Raw genomic sequence first — 24,138 nt, 5'->3', positions numbered from 1 at the left:
TGGCCTGAATGGTTGTGTGATTCAGAGATATTTCCACAATTGTCTGCCCTCTGCCATGAGCGATGACACATATTTCAAGATATGCTCCTGGAACCTAACCAATTTCTGCAGAAAGCCTAGCAGACATTCGGCTTAGAAATATGTGAAACCTTTCTAGGTAGAGATGTGGAGTGGTAAATTTGCTTTTGTAATAGTGGATTACTTTTCAAACTGGCTGGAAATAAAGTTCATGAGCGCAACAATTCTGTGGGTGAATGAATATACACGACGAGGGCTAAGATGAGTGACAGTGTATGATGAGTTACTGAATGCCTAAACCCATCAAGTGAAAAGGCATTCATTTAAAAGCCAGGCATATTAGCATTGCCAATACTTGTTAAATAGTTCATCCTATCTAGGAAAGTAACAACCTCTACATTAAAGTCCATCTTACCATTGCTTTTGAAACCGAGGATGGACCCCACAGCTTTGTGGTGGATATAGGCATGTTGCTTTGTTAAATGATTGTTAAAATTTCCACTATTTTTTTTTTTTAAAAGGACACACCCGAGAGAACAATTGTTTTGCTCTTAATCTAATGAAGAATGCTGAACGTAGAAAAGTCTCCTCCTCCTATCACTAGATGGAAATAAACTTTTCACAGGGCTGCATGGCAATACTTGAAGCTAGCTGTGCATAAACCCAATCTGGGACCGAACTTCAGAAAATATATTTTGTCTAATATTGTCTACCGTCTACTGACATTAGAATTAATGGTCAGCTATTCGTTGAATCGATCAGCTTGTCCAGTTTACGTGCTAATTCAAGAAAAGTTAGTGTGTAAAAGGGCTGTTACATTACACAAGGTCATATTCATTTATTAAGCACGGGGAGATTAACTGATGTGCCCAGGATCACAAGATTTGAAAGCGATGCCGGGACTTGCACCTTGTTACCCAGTTCCAACGTCGAGAGCCCTGGCTGTAACGCTCATACTTTGCGCCCTCTCCTTCTCTCTCATGTTGCTCTGCCTCTGGAGAAACCTAGGGCCAGATGTAGCAAAGGTTTTTACCCATTCTGTGTCTATGGGAAAAGGTGTTCGTACATATGGCCCCTAGTCCCAGTTGTGGGCTTTCCTCTCGATCTGTGAGTTTTTTTTTATTTATTTTTATTGTTTTTATGGCCTTTGGCATTTCCCCGAAGTGCTGCAGCGCTGAAACTCAGGTTCGTGCAGAGGTGCCGCAGATGAAATCTTCACAAGTGGCAGGCGTGTGGCGGACCCACGCCTCGCCCCTCATCAATGGAATCCCTCAGCCCATACCGCACCTCTGACCTCACTATTCTTTTTTTTTTTTGTAGTGGGTCTCTAAAAGAATATTTGACTGGGGTTTTTACAAGACAAGTATGTCCCGAAGAAATCTTTACAGAAAAAGATCCGGGGTTGTCCTCACATGAAAAGGAAAAAACGTGAATTGTCAAATGGAACCAATGACTATAAGACAGCATTATATCATTCAAGTGATAACAGATTAATTGAAAATGTTCGGTTGACTGCGAAAAGTGAGTTCAGCTTGAAGGAAGAAATCTGTAAGCTGCTCTGGAGTTAAAGGGCGACTTCCTACAGCATCAGTGGACAGATGCCGTTCCTCGTGCCTAGCGGTTCTGTCCCTTGTTCAAAGGGTTGCCCTAGGTGGTTGCCCAAGAATGAAAAGGATATGAATGACTGCTCCAAAGTATGAGAATGAGTAAGATTCCATCAAGAAAGATATTGCAACAGGCAAGTAGCAAAGCCTGGTTCTAAACTGTGCACTTTGAGAGTCTGTGAATGGGTAAGAAGGAGGTAAGCAAGAGTGAATATCAGTGATCTTGTCTTAAGAAACTAAGCAAAGTGAGTGACAGTATCGTTGAGATGGAAGGTGGGAAAAAAGGAATGCTCGCTGGGTGACTATGCGCTACTTTAATGAACTGGCTGTGCAGGAAACTGTAAAGTAGTGTTCCTGTTGTGTATATAAGAGTACCAGGGTGTATTCGGATCTCCCTATCAAGTTTAATGGTAGGACCATTGTTTATTTTGTCATTTTTGGGAAAGCAGGATGTGTTGTCTTTAGAATTAAATGACAAGTGGGCTCTACTGTTGGAAGGCGAGAACAGGAACGACGAGGTGCTGAGACTCAAGAGGCCATAATAACCTTGCACTCAGTTTGGAATAAACAGCTATAATTCCATACGTCCTGCTGTGCTACGTACAATCATTACTGAGCAGTACAGAGGTATTGGGACAGTGTTCTCACTAATTCCCCCAGATGCAAAGATTGACACTGCTCAGTGTGCACAACAATGACACAAGATAGTCTGCCTTTCAAATCCAAGAATTATGGCATGTCTGACTGAGTCTAGGAATGCATTAAGACAAAGGTGGCAAATATGTTTGCCTTAGGAGTGATTGAGAGATCTCATATTTCTTAGACCATCCCCATGGTGTTGGTATCAAAGCAAGGCTCCATAGACTTGCTCTTGTGTGTGGTCTACAGAGCCCCAACCAAGTCACAAAGACAAATGGACAACCAACACCCACAGCTGATGAGCTTGTGGACCAGCTGGGTGCTACAAAGTACTTGAGCATCTCTGATCTCACCAGTGTCTACAGGAAGATTGCTTTAGTGCCTAGGGCCAAGGAGAAGACCACATTTCTACTTGAGAGGGGTTTTCCAGCATAAGGTAATCCCCACTGGGTTGAAAAATGCTCCTCCGACCTTCCAGCCCCTTCTAAACTATGTTCTATCATGCTTAGAAAAGTTCTATGTGGTCAGCCTGGGTGTCAATGCATTTTTCAGCAATTCATGGGAGGATCGCCTGAAGCACCAAGAACAGTCATTGGTCAAGAAAGAGTGAACGATACAGGCCATCAAGGCAACCAAGTGACAGGTGGAACAGTCCATTGTAGTCTACCATCAGGTGATTAACAGGAAGATTCGCCTGCTGGATGCGAAGATTCAGTCAGTGTTGGAGTGTCAGGTGCCCACTACCCAGACACAAGGGTGCCCCTTTTTAGGAAGTCTGTAACTAACTATGAGATCAAAGTGGTATCTTAGAGATCCAAAAAGCAGTCCAAGAAGGTGATTTTAATTGAGGCGTGTCAGAAACCTATGAGGACTTGAAGAGAAGACTATGGGCCTGATTTAGATCTTGGCAGAAGGGAGTACTCTGTCACAAATGTGACGGATATCCTGTCCGCCGCATTACGATCCTATTATATCCTATGGATATCGTAATATGGGAGACAGGATATCCGTCATGTTTGTGATGGAGTATTCTATCCACCAACATCTAATTCAGGCCTCTTGTGTTGAAGGCCACTGATTACAGTAAGCCCTTCACAGTACAGACAGGTACTTTACACAAGGGGGTTGGAGCAGTACTGAATAAATACGAAGATAAGGCAAGGGAACATCTAGCCTTTATTAGCCATCAGGTCAGAAGAAGTGAGAATTGTTTCTTTCCCAATTTCTACAGTCTGTCAGCAAACACTGGACTTTTTAAATGTGACATTAAAGGGTCCGCTCGATTGTGTTTGGGTAGAAGGCACATGCCACTTTGCATCCAGCAGGTGAATTTGCCCGTTAACCAACTAATGGTAGACTACAATGGAGTATCCTGCCTGGAATTTGATTCAATGCTTATATTCTCTGTCTGCCACTCTTTGACCCACGTTCATGATGCTTGCAGGACTGCAAAAATTATATGATCTGGTATCACCATCATTTAAAAATCATCAATGATTCAGAACTATGTACGAGCTGACCTTCTAGTCTAATTTATATATGGACCTCAGTAAGGCAGAGAGCCATGTGGGGAGGGGTGGCACCTATCCACAAAAGTGACCCTTGTTGAGCTGCTATTGAACTGCTTCTTAAACCTAATAAAATAAAATTGGTGTCCAGTTCATTGGTTAAGGCTATTATTTTCAGGCCGAGTAAATAATTCAAGTAACTCAACCTTCATGGTCAACATTTATTTTATATTTTTCAATGCCTGCTCATACATTAACTCAAGAAACTACACCCAAAAATTACTGTTCCAGGCAATGCTTTTTCTAATTTTGACCTCTTCTGTCCTTCCTATATGCCTTCCCCAACTTCTAGTCTTTCTATTAAGTTACACTTTATTGAGAACATAGGAGTCAAAGAGCTGACACAGAACTAGGGAAGGGCATAGCAAGCGAAGCTAGAGAGGGCACTGAGAAACATGTAGGATAATAGGAAGTCAGACTTAAAGAAGGGAATAGGCATAGAGAGACAAGAGAGTCAGCCCTTGCGAGGATAGCGCCCTGGGAGGAAAAAAAAGGCACCCTTGCTGCAGCTTCTGAATAACATGAGGCAGCAGGGGGGCATTTTGGGTTCACAGGTCAACCAAGAGATGCTCAAAGAGAAAGAAGGCATTAGGAAACAATGGCACAGAATGGTGACAATGGGAATCTCAGGGGCATGTGATCTTGCTTTAGCAGAATATGAATTTATGGAAAATGAATGCTCAATGCCCTCATCAGTAGACTTCCTTCTTGTACCCTTAGTTCCTGTTTCAAAATGTTTACAGACCACACAGGATATGACAGAGAGTGACATAACCGAGATCTGTGCAGTTTTTACTAAAGCGTACACCCTGAGCCTCCTCTCGCCCAGTGTCAAGACCTACAGTCACTATGCAGGTCAAATAACCTATTCCAAACATTTACACTGTGAAATCCAGGAAATGTCACATGACTGTGACTGGTATATGGGAGGAATATCCCCACACATGGCTAAGAAAAGATCCACAGATTTTAGGATTACATCTTTTTAGGGGAATTCAAAACAATTCAAAACAAAAGTCATAGAAAAGCATCAGCACTGACTTGCACATCCAAAGGTAAATACCCTGTTGCATTAAAATGAATGTATGATATATAATTATATATGTGCAACAGTGAATTACAGAGATGTTTTTCACCAAGGAGTTATGAGGAACACCAAATGTAGAAAGAGAGTGGAGCTCGAGTTGTCTATGATGTCACTCAGAGCCACGGGGAGAAAAACATCCCTGTAATTCACTTTTCACCCAGCTATAATTTTATGTTATGTATGCCATCAAAATCATCTGCCCCTGCTTTCAACCGATATGTAGGGGCAGAAGATCAATAGGTGAGCCATACATAACATACATGGCCTATCTTCTGTGTCCAAATTGAGGGAAAAAAAATCTCAAGCCTCCTTCCACCCACCTCTTCAACTCTGTGTGCCCTTTCCTCCCTCCGCCAGAAGCTGATTTCAAACTCTGCTCTAGTAAGGCTCTTACAGAGCTTAGTTAGAGCAGCCTGCAATTTCTTTATGATGTAACAACAGTGGGTAACCGCTTATATTACAAATGCTGCAACGTCATAACAGTGAATTACTGTATTTGAATCCAGCTATTCACACTAGTGCTACTCTACCACAGCCATACGCAAGATATCAATAAACCACAAGCTTTCACCCCGAAGTTGCCAGCTTCAGAACGATCAAATCAGTAGGGGAAATAATAAAGCAACTTTGACCATTCACAATGTTCTGCTTAAGTATTTCATCACATGGCAGCTCACATGTCAAACACTGCTGCCCCCTAATGGCGTGGGGAAGATAGTGAAACATCAGAAGAACCCCCCGGTAGGAAAATGGCTCTTGTTGCAGTTACCCCCCGCCCCAACTTTTTGCCTGATATTGGTGTTGATGCTGACGTGACAGAGTGTTCTGGGACCCTGCTAACCAGGCCACAGCACCAGTGTTCTTTCACTAAAAATGTACCATTGTTTCCACAATTTGCACACCCCTGTGACCAGGGAAGGTCCCTAAGGGCTGCAGAATGTTGTGCCACCCTAAGGGACCCCTCACCTAACCCATGCACACTGCCATTGCAGAATGTGTGTGTTGGTGGGGAGAAAAAGGCAAAGTCGACATGGCATCCCCCTCAGGGTGCCATGCACACAAAACACTGCCTGTGGCATAGGTAAGTCACCCCTCTAGCAGACTTAAAGCCCTAAGGCAAGGTGCACTATACCACAGGTGAGGGCATAGCTGCATGAGCAATATGCACCTACAGTGTCTAAGTCCATTCTTAGACATTGTAAGTACAGTGTGGCCATATTAAGTATATGGTCTGGGAGTTTGTCAAAACGAACTCCAAAGTTCAATAATGGATACACTGAATACTGGGAAGTTTGGTATCAGACTTCTCAGAATAATAAACCCACACTGATACCAGTGTTGTATTTATTAAAAAATGCACACAGAGGGCATCTTAGAGATGCCCCCTGTACTTTCCTAATCCTTCATCGCAGGACTGACTGGTCTGTGTCAGCCTGCCACTAAGAGACGAGTTTCTGACCCCATCGCGTGAGAGCCTTTGTGCTCTCTGGGGCCAGAAACAAAGCCTGCATGGGGTGGAGATGCTTCACACCTCCCCTCTGCAGAAACTCAGGCTTCCTGTTACAATGCCCCAGGGCACTCCAGCTAGTGGAGATGCTCAGTCCCCAGACAAAGCCCCAACTTTTGGCAGCAAGTCCAGAGGGATAATTAGGAAAAACAAGGAGGTATCACCACCTGAGGAAGGACCACCCCTAAGGTGTCCAGAGCTGAAGTGACCCCCTCCTTGCAGAATCCTCCATCTTGGTTTGGAGGATCAGGGCCAATAGGGATAGGAATGTGCTACCCTCCCAAAAGGGAGTGAGCACAGGGAGGGTGTAACCACCCTCAGGGACAGTAGCCATTGGCACTGCCCTATGACCCCTAAAATACCCCTAAATCTTGTATTTAAGGGCTCCCTGAACCAAGCTAGTCAGATTCCTGACGACTTCACAAGAAGAAGAAGGACTGCTTAGCGGAAAGCCCAGCAGAGAAGGAAAGGAGACGACAACTGACTTGGCCACAGCCTTACCGGCCTGTCTCCTGCTTCAAAGAACCTGCAGAAGAAAAGAGACGCATCCTGCAGGTCCAGCGACCTCTGAAAAACCTCCAGAGGACTCCCTGCATCATAGAGGATGAAGAACTCCCGTGGACACGGGCCCTGTCTAAACAAGAACAGAAGAAGAAAACTGAAAGACTCCCACCTCACTCCAGAAGTGTGAGTCCTAACCACTCTGCACCGATGCCCATGGCTCGAGTCCAGGTGGCCCAACCGACCAGAGAGAACCCCCAGGCGATGGCGACCAAGTGCCCACCCTGGGTTGACCTCTCCACCCCTCCACGACGACACCTGCAGAGGGAATCCCGAGGACCACCCTGACACTGAGTGCCCTGGACAAAGATAACAGACACCAAAGGACCCACTGCACCCTCAGCTTCCAGGCATTGGAGAAATCGACACCCGTTGCAGCAACAATCAAAAGGCAGCCCTCTTCCCTGTCCGACTGGTGGTGTGCTCGAGACACCCCTCCCCGGACCTCGCCTGCAACGCCTGAGTGACCCACGGGGTCACCTCAGAGTTTCATTGGAAACCAGATGCCCTGTTTGCACCCTGCACCCCGCCCCCCCAGTGCCGCTGAGGGTGTGGGATTGGTGCCTACTTGGGGCACTTCCAATGCTCCTCTAATCCCCCGGGTCTGCCCTCCGAGCCACGGGTACTTACCTGCTGGTGGACCGAATTCTGAGTACCCCCTGTCTCCATAGGAGCCCAAGTTAAAATTTCTCAACTTTGACCTCTGCAACCAGCCAGCCCTGTGTTGATGGTGGTGGATGTTTGGGGTTAACTTGAACCCCCAACGGTGGACTACCTATAACCCGGAGACTGGAACTGTAAGTTGTGTACTTGCCTATAAAACTGTACTTTATTTTCTTCCCCCTGGAACAGTTCTGAAAATGCAGCGTCCACTTTTGAAATAGATATTCTCTGTTTACTTAAAAACTGTTTTCTTTGCTAAAGCGAAACAAAGTTACATTGATATCTGTGTTGAGTACTTACCTGCAACAGTAATTATTTCTGAACTGAATCTTGTGGTTCTAGTAATAAAGTAACAAAAGAATATTTTTCTATATAAAAACCTATTGATCTGAAGTTAAGTCATCGAGTATGTGTTTCTTCTATTGCTTGTGTGTACAACAAATGCTTAACACTACCCTCTGATAAGCCTAACTGCTCAATCACACTACCACAAATAGAGCATTAGTATTATCTATTATTGCCTCTGTCAAGCCTCTTGGGGAACCCCTGGACTCTGTGCACAATATATCTCATTTTGATATAGTATATACAGAGCGAGCTTCCTACACACCCACACAACCAGGACTGGCTACACCAGTCCCATCTCCTCTTTCCCCAGAGAGCAGCTTCCATATTAGCACCCGGAACTAGAATCCCACCCCAGTCCCTAAGAGCACTGTCACCAAATAAGGGCATATCTCAGTGACCATGAGGCCACTTTTAGCAAGTTACAGTCCCACAAGGAAAGGCCTTGTGAAATCCACACATGTAAAGATGTATCTCTTCCCACAGGAAGTTTTCTTGCAGGCGTAACAGGAAAATCCTACCTTAGCCACTAGTTTTCTCCATAGCATAGCCTGTTTAGTCCCTAGTAATTCATTCTTCTGTACTAAGATGTTTGCACTCTTATCTGTAAAGACAACAGTCTAGCCTTTCCCACCGCCACCATTTTTCTGGATGACCATGTCAATGATATGATCCCTCATTTCCTGAGACTGGATCACCCCTAGACAACGCCGCTACTGGAAGTACCAACTCCATAAGGCATTTATGGACCTTATGTTTGCTTTCGATCGAGTTAAGAAGTAAATTATGGACAATCCTTCTTAACATGGGAGTTGACAGAGGTAAAGGCAATTTTTTACATGATTTACATAAGGATCGAACAGCTGTGGTAAAATGCGATCTAGGTGGGAGTTGTACCACACCTTTTAAGGTTCAGTGGGGGGAGGGGCGGGGCAAGACTGTATTTTGGCACCACTCTTTGTTACCCCGTTTATTAATGATGTGGTTCAACATGTGCAGCATGTAAAGACATTCCAAGGGTGGGAGTTCACCTCATTCCGGATTTACTGTATGCTGACGACACAGTGTTAATAACGAGAACCACTGTCAGCTTTCAGAAGCTCTTTAAGTCTTTTGTTGCTTTTATGAATAGCTTTGATTTAAGCACCAACTATAATAAATCACACACATTGGTTATGGGACCCAGGGGCACTGGACACACAAAATTCATTTTATGGGGGTGAGAGATCTCCAGTATGGAGGGATTCCCTTATCTTGGTGTCTTTAGTGGCAAGTAGAAGAAATTTGATGGACAGAGTGGTGACATCTGTGTTTCATTTTGCCTCTAGACTAGGCGCGAAACCAACTGAGGCTCTGATTAAAATTTGTGAAGTGAAATGCATTTCCATGGTGAGTTATGGCAGTCATATTTGGGGATATAAAGATGCCTCTAAGATACAAGTGATAGAAAATAAGTTTATGAGAAGTTTATAAGCTGTGCCCCATTCTACCCGCTCTTATATTATCCATGAAGAATAAAGGGTAGGGTACATATCAGATATACGTGCCATATCTTTTGCTTAGATAGATTTTATTAAGGTTAAACAAGAGCTTGGGTTAAATCAGGCCATATTGAAAGACTGTATGAACCCAGATAGTGGTGACAGTATTCCATGGTTAAGGTACGTTAAGTCCTCATTCACAGAACCAGGGCGCCTAGATCTATTCACGTTTCCTGAACGGGTCGTTCATGCTGCCTTACAATGGGTTAAAGCTCACTACAGTAAATGTCCCTAGCACAAAAAAGAGAAATGAGGGAGATGCATAAAACATCTGTACGTGCTTATGCTACGCTAAATGCCTGCACAATCACTGACCCATACTGCTCAGTGGTTACACACCATCGCCACCGATTTCTGTTAACTACATTTAGATTAAACATATTGAACTGCACTTTGGCTGAACGCTGGAATAAAGCTGAAAATATAGCAACATGCAGTTACTCCTTCTCAGCTCAAGACACCATGCACTTTGTAATGTTTTGTGACCACTTTAGAGCTCTGCGACAAAAGTATATTTTACCCTACTGAAAAAATATCAATTCTTTAGAGTGAGGCCTGCCCTGATCTTTTTAACAAATGCCATCTAATTAATTTATATATTTTAATTGGGACTGTTAGACTTGGAGAAACCCGGTCCATTGAAACGTTCTAGTAACGAGGATTCATTACATTTTATTAGGACTTAGTTAAACTGTTGCTCTTAATAATGAAAGATAATTTTACCTTTGTTGCATCCTTTTAATAATTAATATGTCTAGATTTTAATTGGAGCTATTGACATTGCTGTGTTATTGTTTTAATTAAAGATGAATGCAGATTGATATTTGTTTACTTGTTGTTTGGAAATATTTGCTTGACTCAGTTTGATTGTTTCTAAATATTTTGTGTCTTTTATGGTTGTACTTAAGACTAAAGAAGACTGAACTGAACCGTGCTCCAGTAAAAGTCAGGGAATCTCTAAATCACCTGAGCTATCCTTGGCAGCGGAGCCCAGACGAACAATGATGTGCAAATGAAGCACTTTAATCTAATCATGTGACTGACAGAGAGGTCATGACCACAGCTGGAAAACCTTGATGAGGGTCCTGAGAGAGACGTTTCTCACACAATCACACTCTTACCACTCACTTTCAAGTTATGAGGAACACCTGGCACATCAAATCTCTAGTTCATTACTATTTTTAGTGCTGGAAAGCCCTTCAGACACATCCGCAGCGTCTACAACACAATACCAGGCATTCGGCGGGCATGGGATGTGAGAGCGCTGCTGCCAACGTAAATACACTGCCTACATACTGAAATAACAATATTTGATCACTGCGGTTTTCCGGGCTCTTCCGTGGTTAATGTTGCTTTATGTGGCATTTCTCTTGTGATAACAAGCACTAACAAGAGTTTTCGGCCATGTGCTGTTCCTTATTGTTCCCAGAGGATGTGTAGGGGGGTTTCCCTTCTTCATTTAACAAAGGAAATCTTTCATTCCCTCATGGAATTCTCTTCTTAATATAACTCTAGAAATCTACCTTTCCTTCATGGAATTCTCTTCTTAATACAACTCTAGAAATCTCCCTTTCCTTCATGGAATTCTCTTCTTAATTTAACTATAGAAATCGTCTTTCCTTCATGGAATGTGAGAAACAGGATTTAAAAAACACGTGAATGAGAGCAGTGTTTTTTTAAGACCTAATGTTTACAACGATGTAGTTTAGTATTTAGAAATTCTCCGAAGCCGCAGGATCTGCAGCCCAGATAGTTCGGCCTATATGGGATATGTCTTTACATTTGTCACTAAGGTTATTCTAGATCCTTATCAGCATAAAGGCTGACAAACTTTAATGGAAATGTTCAAATATTTCTACAATAGGTTTAAGAACATATTTTTTAAACAATAAGTAATCCTTTTGTAAAATGGCTAGTAAATAAAGTGCCAAAAGAAGCAGCAGCAGAAAAAACTTCATTTAGTTAAATAGGTTGCTGTCTCTACTTAGCGCACAAATCACACAAACACTTCCATCCATTAACACAAGTGCTATACTATACATGGCTCTCTAGAGTCCTGTGCTTACTGGTGGGATAGTCACAATGTCAGGGTGTGATGATGAGGAGTTCAGAGAAGCGGGTCATGACAAGATGCCAGATCCTGCATCCTAAGTCATAACAGAGGATCTGCCATCTATTCTGTCAGAATTGAGAATGCACCAACATCTTAATGCAGGCTGTACTGACATACAATAGAGGGTTTTGTATCATATGTGCCTAGCTCAAGTGCCTACCAATGTTACCATCTCACACCTGAATGTCCTCAACTTGCCCTGCTCACGGAATCAACAATGCTTACCCTACAGAATGTTGTTTTGAATCCACTACTATTTGCAGTAGTTTGTAAATTGAGACTTGCATCCTTCAACAGTTTTAATCCTTGCTGGTTCGGGGACATAAGAAAAATCATAAACTTAAGAGCTAATCTCCATATATTCTGTGCCTGTGTAGAAACACCTGCAGAACTGATTCCCGCTTGTATCATAATGTACAATATTGTGGCCTAGTTGTTCAATAAGATTCCTCCCACCTGCCTATTTGGCAAACATAGAGGACTTAAAGTCGCATCATAGTCCTGAAATGTTTATGTGGAGGACTTTTTCAGATCTGTCCAGCTACATTTTACTGTTTCAAACGTGAAATTAGCTCCCCACCCACACAATGCAGCAAACATGAACACAATTAGTTAGCGTTGGAATATCTAAAAAGAAAGGCCTCTTACAAGTTGCATACATTTGCTGACCACTGCTTAGATCATATGAACAGAGGATAAAGTTGTCCAAAATCCTCCCAGGCTGCTTATTTTGGGCATTCAGTCTAAAGAGTGCAGTTTGAGACCTGCATGGTATTATTGGCATGGAATGTGTGTTGCCTCAATTTAAATAATGTAAACAAAACAAACAGTGGTTCCTTTGGACTTAAGTGAAAACTTCTGAAGTTAGGAAGAACAAATAAATTTGTGCTAGTCAGAATAGATTTTTTGACAGAGATTCAAAAAATTCTCAACATGACACAACAGTGCACTGGAACCCAAATCAAGTTTAGAAAATGAACAAAACGTGCTATGTAAACGGAGAGGTGAAAGCCCAGCGCAGTGGTTAGGTCTACAATCAAAATGGCAATAGTAAAGTAAAGTAGTAGTAAAGCACGACCAATACAATGCTTTATGACTAACGAAATTCGTGGTAGAGGCCAAGTTGTTGTAAAATCTTGCGTGGTAAAGCTTATGAGTGGTTATGGTACCTGTGCTGTAATGACAGGTTGTAATGGTACTGCATGGTAAGGGTTGTGCTGTAATGGCTGTTTCCCGTAACTGATTTATGTAGCAAGAGACCCAGAAAGAAATCTGAATCTCAACTCTCAAGGAGACCAGGAAATTATTTGTCAGGGTGCTTCATGTAAAGAGCATGTGTAGACAGCAAGCCTTAGTCAATGATCTCAAGGGAGCGAGTGACCAGAACTGCATGGGTGTCTACAAGCGATGGGTAAACATAAAATACCTAGACAATTAGAATAATGTTTGAAAATAATTAGGTAAGTTGGTAGGAAGGGTATGGATCTTTTTCTAAGTACATACTTGAAGAGAGTCCTTGCCAAAGACTACAGTTGATAGCAGGCACACATATCGAAATGGATTTGATTTTAAAGATGAGGACAGGAAGTTAGTAAAAGGAGAATGGCACATGTCCTAAGTTTATGTCCAAAAGAAGCGAATTGGAGCAAGGGTGGACAGGGATAGGAACTTTTCAAATCTCTTACCTGGATTGAGTCGATTGTCAGGACACCATTCTCCCAAGCATTCAGGATTTCCAGGATGGCAGCTGAAATGCTTAGACAGGCTTCATGCCACTTCATTTGACTAGATAAAGAAAATAAAACATGAGAAACGAAGTTAACGGGTTAGGTGAGAAAAAACTGAATAAGGAAGGAGGAGAAGACGGAGAAAGAAGTAAGAAATAAGGTGAAAAAGTGCATGGCTTGAGGGTACAGAGTAGATGAAGAGAGTCTTCACCTTTCAGCACTCCCCAAAAAGAAAGAAAAAACGTGTCATTGTATGCAGGAGGGATGGCAGGGGACTACGACTTCCAGGTCCTAAATATAAGAGATTCAGAATGTATATGCACCGAAGACAGAGAGCCCCAAGGACACTCTACATCTCTCACTGTTACCCATCACTCACCCTAGTACCCTCCAACTCTTCATCTCACCATTTAAAACTATTTCCAATCTCACCACGATTGCAACACTAAGAATGCCACCAAATACAGCCATAGGTTTGGAATAACACAGTCTCAGGGACAGACTATACATTGGCATCAAGGGCAAGAAAATGCTCTACTCAATCATGTGACAAAGAGACACTGTCACACACACTATAAAGTGAAGACAAAGTCATCACATCCTGCATGCTGGTGGAATTTCACTAGCTCTGAAGAAATATCAAGCTGCAGATGAAAGGAGCTCAGAGACAGTAATGATGCTTTTTTGGCATGTGTGAACTGTGCCTCATTCACAGCAGATAACATACATGTAGTTTGCAAAGTATAGAACACTATTCACACATGCAAAAACGTTTTACAAAATTGTGCCTGTGAGCACTTAAGGAATCACCAGAGCATTCTACACTTTGAAAACTACATGTAGGTTATCTGCTCTGAATGAGGTTCAGTTCACACATGCCAAAAAAGTTTACAAGAATTGTGTCTGTGAGAACTTAGTGACACATCCAGAGGATGAAGGATCAAATGTGGAATTATAGGTGGTGTGGTGTATAGTGACAGCGCATTCCACCAACAAACCCACACCCTAAAGTTCCCTGCTTGGATTACTATATTTCTTAAGATGTTTTGCTCTCCTGCTGAATTGGCCAAGTGGGCCACCAGGATACCCTAGACCAAGGTTTTATGCCAAAGTTAGGTTGGCTAGGGGTTTACCTTTATAGTTTTAAGTAATACACAGGCCTTTGATATGGATATTCTCAAAATATTATAACTCAGTTAGATTGAGCTATTTGCCCTATATTTATGTTACAAACCATTTCTTGCACATTTGATCTGAAATGAATACTCATTCAGAGTCTGTGTCACTGCAATAGATCTCACCCTTGGGTGTGACGTTCTGTGAATAAATATGTATTTGAAAGTGTGGGGTAAACCCTAACTGCCTGTGAAGGCTGGTGGGAGTGAATAAACAAGGATGTGTGTACAATAACTGCATGTATTAATTGACAAGTTAAAACAAGATTGTTTGCTTTTTTTGGCCTCTGCCCAAAACTGAAAGTTTGAGCCACAAGTATCCTAAATGAGTAAGAAACACTTGTGTAGACCTAGTATTTGGACTGTTTACAGTTTGAATGTTTAATACATTTGCATGGCTGGTACTTCTTTATGATGGGACCCTCTTAGATTTCCTAAACAGAACAACTCTGCCTGTACACAGGTTCCACAAATACATTGAAAGTAAGAATTTTTCCATTGGTAAATTAATTTTACAGGGAAAGTATGCTCATTAACAAGAATATCCTTAACATTTTCATGCCCTAGGAGAGAAGGAGCATCGCTGTCCGAGAACGTTGAGCCTATGGAGTTAATAGAAGTCAACAGAAGTCTCTAGACTCTTCCACTCTATTTTTCTTCAAAATACAGTCACGTGGTGTCTTATTTATTCGATGGGTTTTATTTCAGTCTTCATTTTGAAGATGATTCTTCTGGAGACTAGAATGTATTTTCCGTCTTTTAGTCTTGGGATCTCTCTCCCTATACCCATGGATTAAAATCATGTTGTATTTTTTGGGAGGATGTCATCTTATCAGTAAATTTAATGCTTTCCTTCTTACTCCGGAAGCCTTGTGAATAAAACACTTTTTTCCTGTCATACTCATTTCACTTCAAGTCTTTGACAAGAAAGTGCTTATTGTCTTGTGTGCAGTAATTACTGATATGAAATAAAGGGGTGGGAGCAGAGAGAGAAAATCTGCAATGCAGTATTTCATTGTGTTTGTTTCAACTATTCTCTTTGGACACATCGAAGAGTGAGTTTTATAATGCAACTCTGAAGCCATATGAATTAAAGGTACCCAGCCTTTAACTTGTAAGAGACATGCCAACTCTAGTGTGTTGACTGATGTTGTTGCTTTGCCTTTTCTTGGTTCCTCTTTTTCTTACGGTTTAGTGTGGCCTCTATCAAACCCCAGCTCATGAGGTGAGGCTCTTGTACTATGTGGGATAGGTAAATCCAATTATGCATTTCCTACAATTCACCTAATAAAAAGAGTTCTCTACAATATCCTCATATACATTCCTGGATGTGGCCACACTGGTCCACAGAGGACTGGAACATATCAATACAGAGCCCTCTGCAGTTCATGCAAGACACCAGTATTCTGTCAAGGAACAAGGGACAAATACTTTACCCTAGGCCTCCATACATGCGAATGGCTGTCTGACTGATAAAGACCTAGAATTTAGTCAGGTATATTTACCTGAAGATTGTAAACAAATACTCAGGGAAGCTACAGCACCGTTCAAGATCATGTTATACAGGGAGTGCAGAATTATTAGGCAAATGAGTATTTTGACCACATCATCCTCTTTATGCATGTTGTCTTACTCCAAGCTGTATAGGCTCGAAAGCCTACTACCAATTAAGCATATTAGGTGATGTGCATCTCTGTAATGAGAAGGGGTGTGGTCTAATGACATCAACACCCTATATCAGGTGTGCATAATTATTAGGCAACTTCCTTTCCTTTGGCAAAATGGGTCAAAAGAAGGACTTGACAGGCTCAGAAAAGTCAAAAATAGTGAGATATCTTGCAGAGGGATGCAGCACTCTTAAAATTGCAAAGCTTCTGAAGCGTGATCATCGAACAATCAAGCGTTTCATTCAAAATAGTCAACAGGGTCGCAAGAAGCGTGTGGAAAAACCAAGGTGCAAAATAACTGCCCATGAACTGAGAAAAGTCAAGCGTGCAGCTGCCACGATGCCACTTGCCACCAGTTTGGCCATATTTCAGAGCTGCAACATCACTGGAGTGCCCAAAAGCACAAGGTGTGCAATACTCAGAGACATGGCCAAGGTAAGAAAGGCTGAAAGACGACCACCACTGAACAAGACACACAAGCTGAAACGTCAAGACTGGGCCAAGAAATATCTCAAGACTGATTTTTCTAAGGTTTTATGGACTGATGAAATGAGAGTGAGTCTTGATGGGCCAGATGGATGGGCCCGTGGCTGGATTGGTAAAGGGCAGAGAGCTCCAGTCCGACTCAGACGCCAGCAAGGTGGAGGTGGAGTACTGGTTTGGGCTGGTATCATCAAAGATGAGCTTGTGGGGCCTTTTCGGGTTGAGGATGGAGTCAAGCTCAACTCCCAGTCCTACTGCCAGTTCCTGGAAGACACCTTCTTCAAGCAGTGGTACAGGAAGAAGTCTGCATCCTTCAAGAAAAACATGATTTTCATGCAGGACAATGCTCCATCACACGCGTCCAAGTACTCCACAGCGTGGCTGGCAAGAAAGGGTATAAAAGAAGGAAATCTAATGACATGGCCTCCTTGTTCACCTGATCTGAACCCCATTGAGAACCTGTGGTCCATCATCAAATGTGAGATTTACAAGGAGAGAAAACAGTACACCTTTCTGAACAGTGTCTGGGAGGCTGTGGTTGCTGCTGCACGCAATGTTGATGGTGAACAGATCAAAACACTGACAGAATCCATGGATGGCAGGCTTTTGAGTGTCCTTGCAAAGAAAGGTGGCTATATTGGTCACTGATTTGTTTTTGTTTTGTTTTTGAATGTCAGAAATGTATATTTGTGAATGTTGAGATGTTATATTGGTTTCACTGGTAATGATAAATAATTGAAATGGGTATATATATTTTTTTGTTAAGTTGCCTAATAATTATGCACAGTGATAGTCACCTGCACACACAGATATCCCCCTAACATAGCTAAAACTAAAAACAAACTAAAAACTACTTCCAAAAATATTCAGTTTTGATATTAATGAGTTTTTTGGGTTCATTGAGAACATGGTTGTTGTTCAATAATAAAATTAATCCTCAAAAATACAACTTGCCTTATAATTCTGCACTCCCTGTATATTCTAAAATGAAAGATGTGTTTCCTGGGCAAGTGAAGAAAATCGAAATACTCGGGAGATGTACTTGTTCTGATTCTTGCCATACCTCCTCAAACTGGCTAGGACTGGGTCTAACTTTTGCTTCAATTCTGCAAACATTAATAAAGACTTAATTAGATGATTGCTCAGGTAATTTCCTCCAAAGTTATGCTAGCCCCTTAAGGGGAACTTAAAACGGTGTTGATGGCCCTGGTGAGATCACCCTTGAACCAACATCTTTCTTTGATCACTGGCTTTTTAGTGGAAGTAATATCAGCGAGGAGAGTAGGTGATCTTCAAACACTGTTGTAAAGAACCTTATCTACGATTTTCAAAGACCAATGTGTCTATTTCTACAGACCTCAGGTTCATATTGAGAGTACCCACTTTATTTCAGTTAAATCAAAATATTTGTTTTGCCTAAATGTTTTCCAAACCCTGATAGTGGGCATTACAAGATGTATATCGTAGAGACCACTGAATAGGGGTAGCTCGATAATGAACATACTCAAGCTAAATGAATCACTACTTGTACCACAGAAGCCCAGAGACTGATAAATAGGCTGGAGCCTGTTAAGAGCATACTTGACTAGGAGTATGATTTCCACAACAGCACTAGTGGAGTGTCTCTCAAAGATATTTGTAGGGCAGCAATGTGGAGGAAGACAAATGCATACTCAAAACACCAATGCCCTCATGAGGAATCCAGAAAGGAATAATGAGAAGATCAGTGCTCTGGAACCATTTTTCCCCGAAGGTGAGCACTTTATTGTTTTATACTGCTATGCTGTTCTTGACCCACGCATATGTATATATAAGAGATCCAATGCTGGAGAAAAAAGCTAGTTATTTAACTGTAAAGTTGGTTCTCCAGCATTGTAATCTTTTATATTCACATGCAACACTCCACCATCCCATTACATTAAGGTTCTCATATGTGTTCTTACACTGTCAGGGGCTAGAAACTCTGGCAACTGGAAGCCTCTGTTGGGAAAGAGTTTGAGGGGGCTGCTCACTGAAGTTTGGGTCACACAAAGAGGTGGCCGGATTGCGTGCAGTCTAATTCCTTTTTTAATGTGACTGAATGCAAGGCACACTACTTTGCTAACCATTACAAGGGTTTCCAGTCTGAAGGCAGGAAACGATTCAAGCTTGTGGACTGATGAAAGAGCTAAAGCTGAAAAAAGAAGAGTTATGGATCTCAGAACAAGTTCTTTTAAATTATTTTCAACACAGCAAGCCACCACTCACCTCACAGAAACACATCTCCTCCTAAAGAAGCAAGTGAATAGTGAGATCTTCATCTTTCATGCTTTTGAAGTAGAGCGACCTATGTGGGTATGGACAAACTGTGATTTCATTCAAGCTTTGGCTTTTGTCCTTTACAGAAATAGATCCGAAACAAGCCTGTAGACCCAATTAAAACTTAAAATGGTAAGGAAATGGGTTTTAAAAAAGCAGGTGGTCCACCAGCTAATTTCCTCCTTTTCATCAAAAACTAAACATGATATCTGAACTGAAAAATGTCTAAAATGACTTCCATAGGAGCAGAAGATGCTGCCTGTAAACCCCTTTTCTCTTTAAACATAGATATTCCAACCTTTATGGATTTAAACAGGGTAACTCAAAACGGAACACTGGATTAAACATTTATTGTCCACCTCACAACCTCTGCCTTCAGTTGGTACCTGACCTTCAGGTTCAAACATTCCTACCTCAGATTGTCCCGAGATTGTACCAAAGTACAAGCATTTTGTAATCTGTAAAATACACAGATTCTTACCACACACTTTGTGCCCTGGTCTTCCACAGGGTTTGCAGTTGTTGCTCAAGAAGCATTATATAAAATGGTCAGTTTGATATACTACATCCAGGTGACAGAAGGTCAATGGTGAGACTTAAGCACCTTATCTATGACAAAAAACAGGCATTGTTCCCACTGTAAAGGGGGGGCCTGAATCAGGGGTGTGCAGAGCAGGGTTTTGAGATATTTGGCACTTATTAGTAAAGTGATGTAGAATAATAAGGCGGTGACAGTAAAGGCAGGGTGGCCACATTCACAGGAAGTACCAGCTATTGAGGAGATATCCAGCATCTGAAAAATGTTGTCTCTCACCTGTTTGCATCATGCTCCAGCATAATCATTATTCTTGAAAGGAAATCTACATTTCAGAAAGGAAACTTGAACAAAGAAAGAATATGCCACTAACAACAAATCACATCATTGTTCACTAGTAGGAAATGGGGTACACCAAAGCACGATCTCTCAGTGTGCGTGATTTGAACCAGCGGCTGCCTCACAATGTTAAGCTGTCTCTACAAAAGCTTTCCCTGCACTGAAGCAGCCAAACTGCTTTTCTATAAGCAACTTTAAAAATGTTATTACTACAAATTAACCTTACAAACGTGTTCTTTTCATCCTTGAATAGTTTCTGCACTTTGGAAATTAAAGTGGACCAACCAAACAAAACTAGCACTTTGGCCCTCATTATGAACAGGGCGGGAATCACCGCCGTGTTCATGCAGGCGGTCTGAACACAGACCGCCAGCCTGTTGAGTACTCCGCCAGCCCAATAAATAACATTCCGCCGGCCCGGTGGGCGGAAACCGTGTTTCCACCCGCCAGCCCCGCGGAATGCTGGGCCTGGACGTTGCCGACGGCTCCACATGGACCCGTCGTCAATTCTGCAGTGCAGCGGGTGCAGCAGCACCCGTCGCGAATATCACTGCCCGTAAATCGGGCAGTGACCTGCACGACGGGGCTGTGCACGGGGGCCCCTGCAGTGCAGGGATCCCCAGGGGGGCCCCGGAGCACCCCTTCCGCCAGCCTTTCCCTGGCGGAGAAAAACGCCAGGGAAAGGCTGGAGGAACAAAAGTTTTCTATACAGATGGCGGCGCTGCTTCCAGCACTGCCCTGTCGGATAGAGAAATCCGCCATCGTTAGGCTGCCTGTCGGCAGAAGCCTGGAGATGGCGGAGGGTCGCCTGTGGCAGTCTTCCCTTGTTCATTATATGGCGGTAATTTCCGCCGGAGGCTGCATGCCGGTCTGGACTGCCATGTTCATAATGAGGCCCTTTATCTGTGAAGGAATAGTTTTTGAACTATGTTTCCTTCACTTTCTGTCCATAACTCTGGAAATCTGCCCAATGCCAGTGATGCCAGTGCCAAATACTAGCCACTACTAAATGTGGGGTTTGTTTTTTATATATTTTTTGAAATGTACTTAATTTGCACTGTTCTGTGCTAAAAACTGTTATACCATCCAAGCACTTGAGAGACAGTTTGGCGCTGGATACTGCCTTTACCCTCCTAGCTGACTCTGGGCAGAGTTTACACAACTCCAAAAGGTGTATTTGGGGTAAGTGTACCGTGGCTGGCTGGCTCAATTTGTTTCCTGTCAGATGGAAGTCTGTGTGGACTATCCTGGCCTATCACATGCTGAGTGTGAGCTCAGGATCTGCGCAATAAGGTAAACAACAAAGGGTATTTCTAAACAACTTAACATAGCTTCCTCTTCAGTCACCACCAGTGTGGCGGCCCTGGTTGTATCACACCAAAGGGTGAGAAAATACACCATGACATAGCACTACCCAGAAAAGAAAACCCAGAGAGGTTTCACAGACTTGAGGAATTCACTGAGCTTCTCTTTTTAAAGAAAATGCTTCAGTCTAATAAGTAACTGCTTAATAATCCTAGAAATGCATTTCTAATTAACACTTAACTTCTACAGCACTGGCAGGAGTCATCTGGTATAGCTTCCCGATGACTACTCTGCTTGCACTTCAGGGATCACATGCTGAGGTGTACAGCGAGTGAGTGAGTTAGAGGGTGTATGTCATATATACTGCAATCTAGCTAAAAAGCAGCAGATGTAAACACACATTCAATCTCTGGCCACTCCAGAGGATTCACCTTAGTAGCAAGTTTAACGCCCAGTCAACATTTGATCTCTGTAGGCAGACAGCCTCTGCAGGAACAGATTTTCCATTCTGAGATCAGTTTACCAATCAAATCTTTTATGGCATAGTGTAGGAGGTTGGCTCTGTATGTGCTATTTCAAAGTAAGGAATAGCATGCACAGAGTCCAAGGGTTCCCCTTAGAGGTAAATAGTGTTAAAAAGAGATAATACTAATGCTCTATTTTGTGGTAGTGTGGTCGAGCAGTAGGCTTATCCAAGGAGTAGTGTTAAGCATTTGTTGTACATACACATAGACAATAAATGAGGTACACACACTCAGAGACAAATCCAGCCAATAGGTTTTGTTATAGAAAAATATCTTTTCTTAGTTTATTTTAAGAACCACAGGTTCAAATTTAACATGTAATATCTTGTTTGAAAGGTATTGCAGGTAAGTACATTAGGAACTTTGAATCATTTCAATTGCATGTATACTTTTCAAGTTATTCACAAATAGCTATTTCAAAAGTGGACACAGTGCAATTTTCACAGTTCCTGGGGGAGGTAAGTTTTTGTTAGTTTTACCAGGTAAGTAAGACACTTACAGGGTTCAGTTCTTGGTCCAAGGTAGCCCACCGTTGGGGGTTCAGAGCAACCCCAAAGTTACCACACCAGCAGCTCAGGGCCGGTCAGGTGCAGAGTTCAAAGTGGTGCCCAAAACGCATAGGCTTCAATGGAGAGAAGGGGGTGCCCCGGTTCCAGTCTGCCAGCAGGTAAGTACCCGCGTCTTCGGAGGGCAGACCAGGGGGGTTTTGTAGGGCACCGGGGGGGACACAAGCCCACACAGAAATTTCACCCTCAGCGGCGCGGGGCGGCCGGGTGCAGTGTTAGAACAAGCGTCGGGTTCGCAATGGAAGTCAATGAGAGATCAAGGGATCTCTTCAGCGCTGCAGGCAGGCAAGGGGGGGCTTCCTCGGGGAAACCTCCACTTGGGCAAGGGAGAGGGACTCCTGGGGGTCACTTCTGCAGTGAAAGTCCGGTCCTTCAGGTCCTGGGGGCTGCGGGTGCAGGGTCTTTTCCAGGCGTCGGGACTTAGGTTTCAGAGAGTCGCGGTCAGGGGAAGCCTCGGGATTCCCTCTGCAGGCGGCGCTGTGGGGGCTCAGGGGGGACAGGTTTTGGTACTCACAGTCGTAGAGTAGTCCGGGGGTCCTCCCTGAGGTGTTGGTTCTCCACCAGCCGAGTCGGGGTCGCCGGGTGCAGTGTTGCAAGTCTCACGCTTCTTGCGGGGAGTTGCAGGGTTCTTTAAAGCTGCTTCTTGAAACAAAGTTGCAGTCTTTTTGGAGCAGGTCCGCTGTCCTCGGGAGTTTCTTGTCGTCGTCGAAGCAGGGCAGTCCTCAGAGGATGCAGAGGTCGCTGGTCCCTTTGGAAGGCGTCGCTGGAGCAGAGTTCTTTGGAAGGCAGGAGACAGGCCGGTGAGTTTCTGGAGACAAGGCAGTTGTTGTCTTCTGGTCTTCCTCTGCAGGGGTTTTCAGCTAGGCAGTCCTTCTTCTTGTTGCAGGAATCTAGTTTCTAGGTTCAGGGAGAGCCCTTAAATACTAAGTTTAAGGGCGTGTTTAGGTCTGGGGGGTTAGTAGCCAATGGCTACTAGCCCTGAGAGTGGGTACACCCTCTTTGTGCCTCCTCCCAAGGGGGAGGGGGTCACATCCCTAATCCTATTGGGGGAATCCTCCATCTGCAAGATGGAGGATTTCTAAAAGTTAGAGTCACCTCAGCTCAGGACACCTTAGGGGCTGTCCTGACTGGCCAGTGACTCCTCCTTGTTACTTTCTTTGTTTCCTCCAGCCTTGCCGCCCAAAGTGGGGGCCGTGGCCGGAGGGGGCGGGCAACTCCGCTAAGCTGGAGTGCCCTGCTGTGCTGTGACAAAGGGGTGAGCCTTTGAGGCTCACCGCCAGGTGTTACAGCTCCTGCCTGGGGGAGGTGTTAGCATCTCCACCCAGTGCAGGCTTTGTTACTGGCCTCAGAGTGACAAAGGCACTCTCCCCATGGGGCCAGCAACATGTCTCTAGTGTGGCAGGCTGCTGGAACCAGTCAGCCTACACAGATAGTCGGTTAAGTTTCAGGGGGCACCTCTAAGGTGCCCTCTGTGGTGTATTTTACAATAAAATGTACACTGGCATCAGTGTGCATTTATTGTGCTGAGAAGTTTGATACCAAACTTCCCAGTTTTCAGTGTAGCCATTATGGTGCTGTGGAGTTCGTGTTTGACAGACTCCCAGACCATATACTCTTATGGCTACCCTGCACTTACAATGTCTAAGGTTTTGCTTAGACACTGTAGGGGCACAGTGCTCATGCACTGGTACCCTCACCTATGGTATAGTGCACCCTGCCTTAGGGCTGTAAGGCCTGCTAGAGGGGTGTCTTACCTATACTGCATAGGCAGTGAGAGGCTGGCATGGCACCCTGAGGGGAGTGCCATGTCGACTTACTCATTTTGTTCTCACTAGCACACACAAGCTGGTAAGCAGTGTGTCTGTGCTGGGTG

General features: G+C 43.4%; 1 protein-coding gene across 2 annotated transcripts in view; it reads right to left on the bottom strand.

Moving 5' to 3' along the window:
• MED24 (mediator complex subunit 24) overlaps positions 1–24,138 on the bottom strand; it is a 308,225-nt gene that overhangs the window by 124,086 nt on the left and 160,001 nt on the right. For both annotated transcript variants that reach the window (XM_069237418.1, XM_069237419.1), the window contains exon 18: positions 13,332–13,431. In XM_069237418.1, the coding sequence (XP_069093519.1) occupies positions 13,332–13,431 (100 nt within the window). The remainder of the gene's footprint in view (positions 1–13,331; positions 13,432–24,138) is intronic.

The sequence above is a fragment of the Pleurodeles waltl genome, chromosome 6, assembly GCF_031143425.1.
Source record: "Pleurodeles waltl isolate 20211129_DDA chromosome 6, aPleWal1.hap1.20221129, whole genome shotgun sequence".
Classification (NCBI taxonomy): domain Eukaryota; kingdom Metazoa; phylum Chordata; class Amphibia; order Caudata; family Salamandridae; genus Pleurodeles; species Pleurodeles waltl.
Note: the sequence above shows the minus strand (reverse complement) of the source record. Positions and strands in the feature narration are given on the sequence as shown.